This window comes from Sciurus carolinensis, unplaced genomic scaffold (assembly GCF_902686445.1).
Source record: "Sciurus carolinensis unplaced genomic scaffold, mSciCar1.2, whole genome shotgun sequence".
Lineage (NCBI taxonomy): Eukaryota > Metazoa > Chordata > Mammalia > Rodentia > Sciuridae > Sciurus > Sciurus carolinensis.
In genome coordinates, this window is record NW_025920128.1 from 384,449 (window position 1) to 397,490 (window position 13,042).

The window sequence follows — 13,042 nt, forward strand, 5'->3', positions numbered from 1 at the left end:
AGGAGTCATGGAGGGCAGGGTGGAAGTGAGTCAGCAGAGGTGTCATGGAGAGCAGGATGGAAGTGAGTCAGCACAGGCCTCATGGAGAGCAGGTTGGAAGTGAGTCAGCATAGGTGTCTAGGAGAGCAGGGTGGAAGTGAGTGAGCAGAGGCCTCATGGAGAGCAGGGTGGAAGTGAGTCAGAAGAGGCCTCATGGAGAGCATGGGGGAAGTGAGTCAGCACAGGAATCATGGAGAGCAGGGTGGAAGTGAGACAGCAGAGGCCTTATGGAGAGCAGGGTGGAAGTGAGTGGGCACAGCATTCATGGAGTGCAGGGTGGAAGTGAGTCAGCACATGCCTCATGTAGAACAGGGTGGAAGTGAGTGAGCATAGGAGTCATGGAGAGCACGGTGGAAGTAAGTTAGTACAGGTGTCATGCAGTGCAGGATGGAAGTGAGTCAGCGCAAGAGTCATGGAGAACAGGGTGGAAGTGAGTCAGCACAGGTCTCATGGAGAGAAGAGTGGAAGTGATTAGGCAGAGGCCTCATGGAGAGAGGGTGGAAGTGAGTGAGCGCACTTGCCTCATGGAGAGAGGGTGGAAGTGAGCGAGCACAGGAGTCATGGAGACCAAGGTTTACGTGAGTGAGCACAGGAGTCATGGAGGGCAGGGTGGAAGTGAGCGAGCACAGGTGTCATGGAGAGCAGGGTGGAAGTGAGTGAGCAGAGGCCTCATGGAAGAGGGTGAGAGTGAGTGAGCACATGAGTCATGGAGAGCAGTGTGGAAGTAAGTGAGCACAGGTGTCATGCAGTGTAGGGTGGAAGTGCGTCAGCACAGGAGTCATGGATAGCAGGGTGGATGTGAGTCAGCCCAGGTCTCATGGAGATCAGAGTGGAAGTGAGTGAGCAGAGGCCTCATGGAGAGCAGGGTGGAAGTGATTAAGCACAGGCATCATGGAGAGTAGGGTGGAACTGAGTGAGAAGAGGCGTCATGGAGAGCAGGGTGGAAGTGAGTGAGTACAAGAATCATGAAGAGCAGGGTGGAAGAGAGTGAGCACAGGCCTCATGGAGAGCAGGATGCAAGTGAGTGAGCACAGGAGTCATGAAGAGCAGGGTGGAAGTGAGTGAGCACAGGAGACATGGAGAGCCGGGTGGAAGTGAGTCAGCATAGGAGTCATGGAGAACAGGGTGGAAGTGAGTCAGCAGAGGAGTCATGGAGAACAGGGTGGAAGTGAGTGAGCCCAGGCATCATGGAGAGCAGGTTGGAAGTGATGAACACAGGAGTCATGGAGAGCAGGGTGGAAGTGAGTGAGTACAGGCGTCATGGAGAGCAGGGTAGAAGTGAGTGAGCACAGGAGTCATGGAGAGCAGGTTGAAATGAGTGAGCACAGGCGTCATGGAGAACAGGGTGGAAGTGAGTGAGTACAAGAGTCATGAAGAGCAGGGTGGAAGTGAGTGAGCACAGGCCTCATGGAGAGCAATGTTGAAGTGAGTGAGCACTGAAGTCATGGAGAGCAGGATGGAAGTGAGTGAGCACAGGAGTCATGGAGAGCAGGGTGGAAGTGAGTGAGCACAGGCCTCATGGAGAGCAATGTTGAAGTGAGTGAGCACAGGCGTCATGGAGAGCAGGATGGAAGTGAGTGAGCACAGGAGTCATGGAGAGCTGGGTGGAAGTGAGTCAGCACAGGAGTCATGGAGAACAGGGTGGAAGTGAGTGAGCACAGGAGTCATGGAGAGCAGGGTGGAAGTGTGTGAGCACAGGAGTCATGGAGAGCAGGGTGGAAGTGAGTGAGCACAGGAGTCATGGAGGGCAGGGTGGAAGTGAGTGAGCACAGGAGTCATGGAGGGCAGGGTGGAAGTGAGTGACCACGGATTCATTGAGATCAGGGTGGAAGTGAGTGAGCACAGGAGTCATGGAGGGCAGGGTGGAAGTGAGTGAGCACAGGAGTCATGGAGGGCAGGGTGGAAGTGAGTGACCACGGATTCATTGAGATCAGGGTGGAAGTGAGTGAGCACAGGCGTCATGGAGAGCAGGGTGGAAGTGAGTGAGCACAGGCGTAATGAGAGCAGGTTGGAAGTGAGTGAGCACAGGAGGCTGGAGAACATGGTGGATATGACTGAGCACAGGCCTCATGAGAACAGGTGGAAGTGAGTGAGCACAGGAGGCTGGAGACCATGGTGGAAGTGACTGAGCACAGGCCTCATGAGAACAGGTGGAAGTGAGTGAGCACAGGGGTCATGGAGAGCAGGGTGAAGTGAGTGAGCACAGGCGTCATGGAGAGCAGGATGGAAGTGAGTCAGCACAGGCCTCCTGGAGAGTAAGGTGGAAGTGAGTGAGCACAGGAGTCATGGAGAGCAGGGTGGAAGTGAGTGAGCACAAGAGTCATGGAGAGCAGGGTGGATATGAGTGAGCACAGGAGTCATGGAGATCAGGGTGGAAGTGAGTGATCACAGGCGTCATGGAGAGCAGGGTGGAAGTCAGTGAGCACAGGCGTCATGGAGAGCAAGGTGGAAGTGAGTGAGCACAGGAGTCATGGAGGGCAGGTTGGAAGTGAGTGACCACGGAGTCATGGAGAGCAGGGTGGAAGTGAGTGACCATGGAGTCATGGAGAGCAGGGTGGAAGTGAGTCAGCATAGGCCTCATGGAGAGCAGGGTGTTAGTGAGTGAGCACAGGAGTCATGGAGAGCAGGGTGGAAGTGAGTGAGCACAGGAGTCATGGAGAGCAGGATGGAAGTGAGTGAACACAGGTGACATGGAGAGCAGGGTGGAAGTGAGTGAGCACAGGAGTCATGGAGAGCAGGGTGGAAGTGAGTGAGCACAGGCCTCATGGAGAGCAGGGCGGAAGTGAGTGAGCACCGGAGTCATGGAGAACAGGGTTGAAGTGAGTGAGCACAGGTGTCATGGTGAGCAGGGTGGAAGTGAGTCAGCACTGAAGTCATGGAGAGCAGGGTGGAAGTGAGTGAGCACAGGAGTCATGGAGAGCACAGGCATTTACTCATCAAGGAGGATCCTACCCCTGCAGTGAGGCCGCTCTATGTTCCCTTCGGGGCTCAGTGCTTATCTGCCTGGCTCTTATGTGTCTCTGGCCACTGCCTTTTCCTTTGTTAGCAGCCTCCACAGACTCCGGCCTCCTTTCAGTCCTGATCTTCTCTGGGATCTGCAAACCATGGTGCAGATGGCAGGTGTGGCCTAGGTATCCTTCCCTCCGCTTCCTGCTCACGCTGGGTGAGAGTGCTTGTGAGCCACCCACAAGAAGGAGGGTGCTGGTCGTCCTCTTGTCTGCTGCCCCTGACCCAGCAGGAGATGGGGAGGGTGACAGCCAGCCAGGAGGGCAGAGCCCTGGCTCGGAAGCCTGTCTCCTCAGGGGCCCGGGATCCTGTGGGGGCGCCTACACAGACTTCACCAGGGAGTTCTTGCTGTCTGTCTCACTGGGCCTCCTGGGGTTCGCCCCTGGCTCCTCTGGGATCTGAGCTCCTTGCAAGCACGTAATTAGTTCGAGGGCTCAGTTTGCAGGAAAGGGCATTCCCGCGGGAGGCCCAACTTATTCACCGTCTCAGAACAGTCCCCTGGTGCCTGTCAGCGCTGAAGGGAGTCTCTCAGATAGTAGTGTCCACAGGACTGAGGAGCCTGTCGCTACCTCCTGGGTCCTCATGGCTCAGGCAGAGAGAGCCAAGAGGGCAGAGAGCTGTGTCCACCACAGGGAGCCATGTAAAGTCCCCGGGGCTTGCGCCGTGTACTGCCGGGGCCCAGGCTTGCTTGGCTTCTGGATGAGATGGGATGGCACATCCAGGGTGACGTGGCTGGGGACAGAAGCTTCCTTAAGGGCAGGTGAAGCAGCACCGCCTGGACACCAGGCCCCAGTGAGGAGGGAGCGTCTCTGCCCAGCACCACCACGCCCGGTCCTGGGGCAGCCCTGGGCCCCGGGGAAGCAGGAGCGCCGGGCTTCAGCGTGAGCTCTGCTCTCCTCAGGTGAAGGCCACACTCAGCCTCCCCATGCGGCTACCGTCGTCCTCCAGAGAGCCCGGGAGAAGAGCACCTGGCTCTGTTCACGGACGCTCGTGTCTGTGAGGCTCCCCACACCAGGGGGCTCCTGCTGAGCCAGCGCAGCCCACCTGGGGACAAGTGTCCAGTGTCACCGCTGGGTCTCAGTGCACATCCAAGGCTCACCCCATTTCCTCGAAAGGTGACATGGGCTTGTCTCGGAGATGCCTGTTGCTCACTGGCCTGGTCTACCTCTCAGCACCGCCGTGACCAGACTCAGGTGTATAGAAGTGGCAGAGATGGCTGCAGGTGTGGCCACAGGGCACCAGTGAACCTCTCCAGTGTCCCCACATGGGGACTGGCAACCCCTCCAGCTGTCCCCACGTGGAGGGTCACGCTGCCTTAGATCTACCTTAGCCTGAGTGAAGAGCTGGGCTTGCACAGTGAGGAAGGCAAGTCCATCACTGTGCTTCCCAGATTCTACCCAAGCCTCCACCTCATGGGGCGTGCGATTCCTTCATCCACTCAGCCAGCCACCTCTCCATCTCTGTCCATCATGTGTCATCTACCATCCATCTGATACCTGTCGTCTACCATGTATCATCCAGCACCTGTCAATCATCTGTCATCTATCATCTATTGCCCATCCATCCAACAATCCATTCATCCCGTGTCCATCCTCCAGCACTCACCTCTGCACATCAGTCCTCATCTATCATCCCTGTCTGCCCTCTGTCCATCATCTATCTATCATCTATCTATCTATCATCTATCTATCACCTATCTATCATCCATCCATCTGTGTCTATCCTCCAGCGCTCACCTCTGCACATCAGTCCTCGTCTATCATCCCTGTCTATCTTGTGTCTATCATCTATCTATCATCTATCATCCATCCATCCGTCCATCCTCCAGTGCTCACCTCTGCACATCTGTCCTCGTCTATCATCCCTGTCTGCCCTCTGTCCATCATCTATCTATCATGTATCTATCTATCATCTATCTATCATCCATCCATCCTTTGTCCATCCTCCAGTGCTCACCTCTGTACATCTGTCCTTGTCTATCATCCCTGTCTGCTCTCTGTCCATCATCTGTCTATCATCTATCTATCATCTATCCATCAATCCATCCATCCGTGTCCATCCTCCAGCGCTCACCTCTGTACATCTGTCCTTGTCTATCATCCCTGTCTATCTTGTGTCCGTCATCCATCTCCAGTCTGTCCCCTGTCCTCTCTGAGGTGGTTAGCTGGTGCAGGTGCTGTGTTGGGAGGCTGGTAGAGGGGTCTCCGCTCTCTCTGAGCTTGCATTCTGGTTGGAGGAGATTTGCAGCTAGCGAGGGAACCGACAGGGGTAGAAGGCAGTTCCACATAGTGCTGGGAGTTCTGGAAGACAGAATGCCAACGTGGAGGGGGCGGGGTCCACGGCTGGGGTGCACAGGCCAAGACTCATGGAGCAGGTGACATCTGGGCCAAGCTGGAGACTCCAGGAGCAGCCAGAGGGAGAGGCAGGCCCTGAACATCCAGGCAGTACAAGCGTCGTGTGGGCTTTGCTTTGAACTCCATTTTGAGATCTCTCGGCCATTTCAGCCAGGTTTTAAGAGCAATGACTCAAGTTCAGTGCAGCCTTCGCCCCATTCACATACTTTTTATTTATTTATTTATTTATTTATTATTTATTTATTTATTATATTTGGTGCTGGGGATGGAGCCCAGAGCTTCACACATGCTAGGCAAGTGCTCCACCACAGAGCTACACTCCAGCCCTTTTTATTTTTTATTTTGAGACAGAGTCTCCCTCCTTGCTGAGTCTGTCCTTGAATTTGCAATCCTCCTGCCTCAGCCTCCCAAATAGCCGGGATGACAGGCCTGAGCCACGGTGCCCAGCAAGAGTCACATACATGTAAGAGTTCAGGGGCATTGCTCTCTCTTTCTCGAGCCTATGGGTCATCCAGTTCACCCACCTCTTTGCCTGCCTTTGTTACTTTCTGTATTTTACTCAGAGCTCTGATAGGTTTGTGCTGATGTTTTGTTTGCATTTGAGTCTGCACTTGCCTGACCTGAACTCCGTTTGTCTCTGTGCATCTTCTCTGGTGGGACACCTCTTCCCAACTTTCGCTCATTTTCTAATTGGATGATGTGGGTTTTGTTAAACTGTGGATTTTTTGAGAGAGCTTCCTATATTCCAGATACTAGCCCTCTATTGTAGTTTAAAAATATTTTCCCAGGCTATAGCTTGCCATTTTAGTCTCTTAATGGTGTCTTTTACTAGACAAGATTTGATTTGGGTTAATCCCAATTAATAACCTTTCCTTTCATGCGTTGCTGAGAGTCAAGCCTGAGACTCTGCCTCTTCCGGGTCCTGAAGGTTTCCTCACCTGCTTTTGTTTAAAGTCACATAGCTTTACATTTTGCATTGAAGCCCAGGATACATTTAGGTCCTTGAGCTGTGGTACACTTGCACCCAAGTTCATGGTCCAGAATGTGTAACACAGGAGACCTAAGCCGAGGCTCATGCATGAGGCCTAAGTTGAGGCTCATGCAGGAGGCCTAAGCCGAGCCTTACGTTCTTTGCTGGTGGATGTCCATTTGCTCCGGCATTCTTGGCAGGCTGTGTCTCCTCCCCGGAATCGCTGCTCGCCTCTCAGGAGCTCAGCGAGGCCCATCTGTGCAGAGCTCGCCCTGGGCCCTCCGCAGTGCTAGCAGGTCTGCTCTTGCTCCGGTGCCCCCGTCCTACGACTGTGTCTGTAGCCACTCTTGGAGTCAGAAGGGCTGCTTCCGGCTCTGGGTTCCTTATCTTTTCAGAGTCTATTTGCCTTCCTAGTTCCTTTTTCTTTCGAGTACCTCATCCGCAGCCACACATTTGGGCGGGCGTGGTTTGGGGTAGGAATTGTGTCAAGCCTGCATGGCAGAGAGCTGGCACCGTGTGGTCTTCAGCCCACCCAGACCGTATGTCCCTCTGCCGCTGAGGCCCTCTTGGATTCTTTCCATCCGGGTCTTGGTTTTCCGTGTGTGGGTTCTATGCATGTTTTCTTGTTACATTTGTGAGGTTTGTGCTGACTTTTTATTTTTGATCAACTGCATTTTTAATTTGGTGACCAATGAGCATTTCTGGTATGTGGGAATGTGGTTGATTTTCAAACTCTACCTTTTCCTGTAAGTGGTAACAGTGGTAGGAATGTGTGGATAGAGCCGCGTAGTCCTTCCACACACAGGCGGAGGATGCTTCCCCTCTTCCTTCCTCATCTTGCTGCCCTTCCCTCCTTTCTGTCCTGCACTCACCAGAACCTCCAGGACCATGGTCAGTGTCAGTGGGGTGATGGACGTCTTGGTTCCTTCCTTCGGGGTCACACGGGGTCTTCTCCACTGGGAGCAGAGCTGACTGCGGCTGGAGCTCCTGCTCCCGCGCCTGCAGGGCTCCACCTGAACCTGCGCTCGGTCCTGTCAGCTGTCTTCCTCCCTCGCATCCGCGATCCTGGCATCTTCTTGTCCTGCTGGCTTTCGGGATGGCGGATCACCTCTGCCTGAGCCCGGCTCCCCGTGGTGGAGATGAGGTCAGGAGCCTTTGGACCGGAGCCGCGTGCCCTGCCTGTGCACGGTCTCCCTCTTCTTTCTGCCATGAGTTCCAGTTTGACTCCATGTGCTCGGGCCACTGCTGGGCTGGGCTTTGCCCGCTCAGGCTCGGACGGAGGCTGAGCTCTGTGGGAGGGCAGCCTGTGGCTACTGGACACCAGGTGATCAGCCCTCGGCTGCTGTGCCCTGGACAATCTGCCCACTCGCTCTGAGAGTACCGCGGAAGAAGCGCAGGCGTCTGTGAGTCCGGCCGCAGACCCCGCCCCCTCTTGCGGCTGGCTGCCCGCACTTGCCTTTCTGCCTTCCTTCCGCCTGTGCCCGTTTCTCTCCCTGGAATGAAAGCGTTCACTCTGCCTTTATGCAACTTGCTCCTTTGATGTGTGCGGGAGCTGGTGCTGAGTCTGCCTGGAGTCTCGAGGAGACCGTGGACTGGACTCTTGGGCAGTGCTGGACTGAAGAGACTCCAGGGACTCTTGCAAGTGGACCAAGTGTATTCCGCATTGTGAGATGGAAATGAGATAGGAAATGTCCTCCAAAAGCTCATGCGTGGGATGATTCAGGAAAGTTTAGCATGAAATGATTGCATCCGAGAGGCCTGACCTAATCAGTGAGCTGATCCCCGATGGGACTGACCAGTGGACACCTGTGTGGCTGGAGGAGGCGGTCATCAGTGCAGGACTCTGGGATCTGTGTTTGTCCCTGGCACGTGGAGGGAGCCTCTGTCTCTGCTTCCTGACACCTTGTGAGCGGCTTCCCTCCAGCCCACTCTCCAGCCATGGCGTCCTGCCTCGCTGAGCCCTGTGGCCCCCAGGCAAACGCCCCTCCCCTAACTCTTCTTCAGCTCTTGCAGTCACAGCAGCCAAAGAGCTGACTGGAACAAGGGCCAAGCGGGGCGTTGCTCTGCCCGGCGGGTTCTCTTAGAACACCTGCGCTGCCCGTCTGGGAGCTCCGGGCCGCCTCCCTGGGGTCCTTGAGAACAGGCTGTCCCCTGGGCATGGCCCTGTAAACACCGACACCAGCCCTCAGGTCCCCCGGCACCCCAGTCCCACAGCGACGGGGAGCGAAAGCCACCGTTCCTGTCCCGGAGGGTGAGCCAGTGCAGGGGCATCGCCTGGCTCTGGGCTCCGAGCTCAGCATGCTTCCTCGCCTGGGGCAACTGCTGCCCCGAGCAGGGACCTGCAGCTGGACACAGGCGGAGATCTGAAAGGTGGGTCCGGGCCCTCCGTCCGTGAGCTACAGTGGAGACCTCTGTCTGGCCACTCCCGCCACAGGTGATGATTTCTCCTCCGCGTCCTGCCAGGTAAACTCCATAACAGTGCCTCTGGTCAGATGTGGGTTTTGTGTTTAATTTTCCATCAGAGTCTTTGGACAACTCCAGAAACTAAAGATCCAGAAACTAAAAGGACCAGATTTAGCTGTGGGATCCCACAGAAAACTCCCCTGGATCTCTGGGATTGAGGTAAGAAGGACTATGGAATCTCAAGTCTTCCACCTTCTGGGAAGAGGAAGGGTGAGGATTTTGAAATGGGATTTTTTTTTTGTGGCAATGAGTCTCATGTCTGAACCTTTATTCAAATTATCTTTATGAGGGTTCCCATTAGGGTTTATCCTGGGTAGGGCATCAGAGTAAGGGACTTCCTGATACCAACTTGCAATTTGGAACTGCATTTTTGAAGCAAGATACTGATTCAGAAATAATGGAACAAACAATTCTACAAAGTGAATCTAAGGCATATGAAGAATGATTCTGCTCTGCCTGTTTCCCTAATCCCTGCTGGGCCAATCTAAGGGTGTCCCTTGAGAGTAGATGCACACATAAAAACCACTCTTGTGGATTAGAAGAACCAAGTTGAACAGAAAACTCTGCTATTCTGTCTTAAATAGAGACAAATCAGAGTGGGAGGGCTCCTCCGGTAGATTTGAGAATAATCACAACCTCTCCTCTGGAAAGAGCTCACAGTGAGGGAATTCTCCTCAGGGATTCTATGTGCAGGTTGGGGAGGACAAAGTGGCCATGACTGCCAGCCAAAACCCCCAAAATGAGAAATGGATGGGAAGGGAAAAGTACAGAGTGAGGGGGACCCTAAGCCCTGGCCTTGGCTGGCGTGGACAGGAGGAGGGCAGAGCTGGGGGACCCTGAGCCCTGGCCTTGGCTGGCGTGGACAGGAGGAGGGCAGCTAGGGACCCTGAGCCCTGACCTTGGCTGGCGTGGACAGGAGGAGGGCAGAGCTGGGGGACCCTGAGCCCTGGCCTTGGCCGGCGTGGACAGGAGGTGGACAGGAGGAGGGCAGAGCTGGGGGACCCTGAGCCCTGGCCTTGGCCGGCGTGGACAGGAGGAGGGCAGAGCTGGGGGACTCTGCGCCCTGGCCTTGCCTGGCGTGGACAGGAGGAGGAGGGCAGAGCTCTGAGTCCTAGCCTTGGCTGGCATGGACAGGAGGAGGGCAGAGCTGGGGGACCCTGAGCCCTGGCCTTGGCTGGCGTGGACAGGAGGAGGGCAGAGCTGGGGGACTCTGCGCCCTGGCCTTGGCTGGCATGGACAGGAGGAGGGCAGAGCTGGGGGACCCTGCACCCTGGCCTCGGCTGGCCTTTGGCTTTTCTTTGGTTTGGCGCTGACTGGCACTTTCGTGTCCCTTTGGCTGCTCAGGCATTGCCGTCACGTCTCTGACAGGAACATCTAAGTCCAGGGCTTCTGAGGGGACAGCCTGGACTCAGGTGTGATCCCTCTGCCCGGAGCTGAATGTGCTGTTGAACATGAACAGGTGAGCTGATCACGATGTATATCTGAAGTAAAATGGAGGTCAAAAGCCCCTGCTTGCTACAGTCAAGTTCCATTAGGGAAGCGCAGGAGCTGGGCTGTGTCCTCCGAGAGTCCGTGTGCTTGGAGTGTGACCTGAGGTCTATAGTCAGGTCCCTTGCACTCACAACCCCATGTCTTAGGCCAAAGTGTCCACACTGGTGCACATTACAGTTTGTGCTCATGGAGGAATTTGGCATTTTCAAAAGCCCCTGCAATTTCACGACTCTCAGCTACAGACAGGGGTTGGGACCCTGGGCTGCAGGGTCTGTGTGGAATCCCTGGTGGGCGAGGCGGAGGCCTGTGGGACTTGGACGTCTTGCACTCGGTGAAGAAGCACCGAGGAGAAGGTGTTGGACAGACCCGTGCGTGAAGTGCAGCTCTGGCTCGGGTGGGCTCCCAGAGGCAGCCCTTGCTGAGCCATCGTGTGGCCGTCCCTGCCGCTCTGGGGTCTCTCCAACGGGCGTGAACGTCTGCGATGGGCTGTTGCTCTTCGCACCCACCACTGGAAAAGCCTGCCTGTGGACGTCTCCCGAAGGTGCCCGTCTTTGGCCCTTGTCTGGCCACTTCTGAGGCCCCGCCCCTTCCCTACCCCTTGGTGGGGCCCGGCCGGGGGTCTGGTGTTTGCACTGCCGCAGGCAGCCAGGTGTCACTCGCTGCCGTCCCAGGGCACCTTCCTCAGTAGCTCCTGGCACTGTCAGGCAGGGTCCCCACAGCCTTGGCTTGACAGCTGCAGCCCTGGAGGCTGGCGGTGGCCGGGCGCATACCCACCGACCCCAGGCCGTGGACATGGGGGTCGGGGTGGGACGTAGGCCCTGTCCTCTTTCCAGCTTGTGTGAGGAGAGCCAACAGGGAGACAGGCTGGCTGCAGGCCTCCTGCAGAGGCCGCCTCGCACCCGCCTTCTCAAGACTCCCTGTGTCCCGCTTCAGCACAGTTACCTGCCACCCACGGTGGCCTGGGGCATGCCTCGTGGAGTCCTGAGCGTCCCCTGAGAGTGGCTGGGCACCTTGCACTCACCGCTGGCTCCCTGGGGGCGTCTGCTCCGTCGGCCACACACCACGTTCTGTTCTGTGGAGGTTAACGGGAGGCCAGCTCTCAGGCCACTGCCTCCTTGAACACGCGTGTGCAGGGCTCTCCCCAGCACTGGGAGCCACGTACCAACACCTTCAACAAACCTCCCGGCTGAGCGTCTAAGCCCCCGTCGTCATTACGCGCCTGCCCGTCCCCCAAGGAGGCAGGTTCTAGAAGAATCCGTCCCGCTTGGGGGAGTCGGGCACACTGCCTTGCACGTGCTCAGCACCGGTGAGTGTGCCCTGGGCAGTCAGGAAAGGCGGACCTCCCCTGGGCTGGGGCTGGCGTCCTCTTCCCCGGCTCCCGGCCCGGGCTGCACGCGGCGGGGAGGCCATGTGGCGCGGCAACGACAGCTCCCTCCCGGCCTTCATCCTGGTGGGCTTCTCCGACCGGCCTCGCCTGGAGAGGATCCTCTTCGCCTCTGTCTTGGTCTTCTACGTCCTGGCACTGGTGGGCAACGCTGCCATCATCCTCCTGTCCCTGGTGGATGCCAGGCTGCACACGCCCATGTACTTCTTCCTGGGGAACCTGTCCTTCCTGGACCTCTGCTTCACCACCAGCGTTGTGCCCCAGCTGCTGCGGAACCTCGGGGGCCCGGACAAGACCATCAGCTACCAGGGCTGCGTGGCCCAGCTCTACTGCTACATGGTGCTGGGCTCCACGGAGTGCGTCCTCCTGGCCGTCATGTCCTACGACCGCCACGTGGCCGTCTGCCGCCCGCTGCGCTACGCGGTGCACATGCACCCCGGCCTCTGCCTGCGGCTGGTCACTGTGGCCTGGGGCTGTGGCTTCCTGAACGCCCTGGTCATGTGTCCTCAGACCACGCGGCTCTCGCGCTGCGGGCGCCGCAGGGTGGACCACTTTCTCTGTGAGATGCCGGCTCTCATCTCCATGTCCTGTGAGGACACCGCGCGGGTGGAAGCCTGTGCCTTCGCCCTCGGGGTGGTGCTGCTGCTGGTGCCCCTGTCCCTGATCCTGGTCTCCTACGGCACCATCGCGGCCGCGGTGCTGAGGGTCAGGTCGACCGCGGGGCGCAGGAAGGCCTTGGGCACCTGCTCCTCCCACCTGGCCGTGGTCTCGCTCTTCTACGGGACCATCATCTACATGTACCTGCAGCCGGCCGGCAGCTACTCCCAGGACCAGGGCAAGTTCCTCACGCTCTTCTACACCGTGGTCACGCCCAGCGCCAACCCCCTCATCTACACCCTGAGGAACAAGGACGTGAAGGGGGCAGTGGCCAGGCTGCTGGGCTGGGAGAAGGGGCCGGGGAAGCGTGAGTGAGGGGCCTTGCGTCCGGCCGGCCAGCGCGCGTTCCTGGTCCACATCCTGGCGGGCAGGTTCTACAGAGGAGGGGTGGAGTTTGGAACCTGCACATGGACCTGAGGAGACATCTTGAATCCACGCCCAGCTTCAAGTGCAGAGCTGAGGCTCCCTAGTTTCCTGCATGCCCACACAGTAGCCAGGGTCTCTGGGCGGGCGTTACAGCACCTGCCCGAGACTGGCCGCTGTGGGTCAGGTGCCAGTCGGGTGTGGGGTCTCCACCAGGGTCCTGCTGGTGCTGAGGACGCTTGGGTTTGGGGCGCCGGGATGGGAGCCTGGAGTGGGTCTGACAGGCCGGGGCCGCTCCTGGCCACCTGAGCCGCT

At 57.4% G+C, this 13,042-nt stretch overlaps 1 protein-coding gene across 1 annotated transcript; it reads left to right on the top strand.

Moving 5' to 3' along the window:
• The first annotated feature begins 11,731 nt into the window (after window positions 1–11,731).
• Window positions 11,732–12,679, top strand: LOC124974002 (putative olfactory receptor 2W6). The gene has a single exon (XM_047537583.1). It carries the CDS (start codon window positions 11,732–11,734, stop codon window positions 12,677–12,679), a length of 948 nt encoding a protein of 315 aa, XP_047393539.1.
• The last annotated feature ends 363 nt before the right edge of the window (window positions 12,680–13,042 follow it).

Excerpts from the sequence above, each read along its gene's own strand:
- LOC124974002 (XM_047537583.1), top strand. The coding sequence starts at position 11,732 with ATGTGGCGCGGCAACGACAGCTCCCTCCCGGCCTTCATCCTGGTGGGC.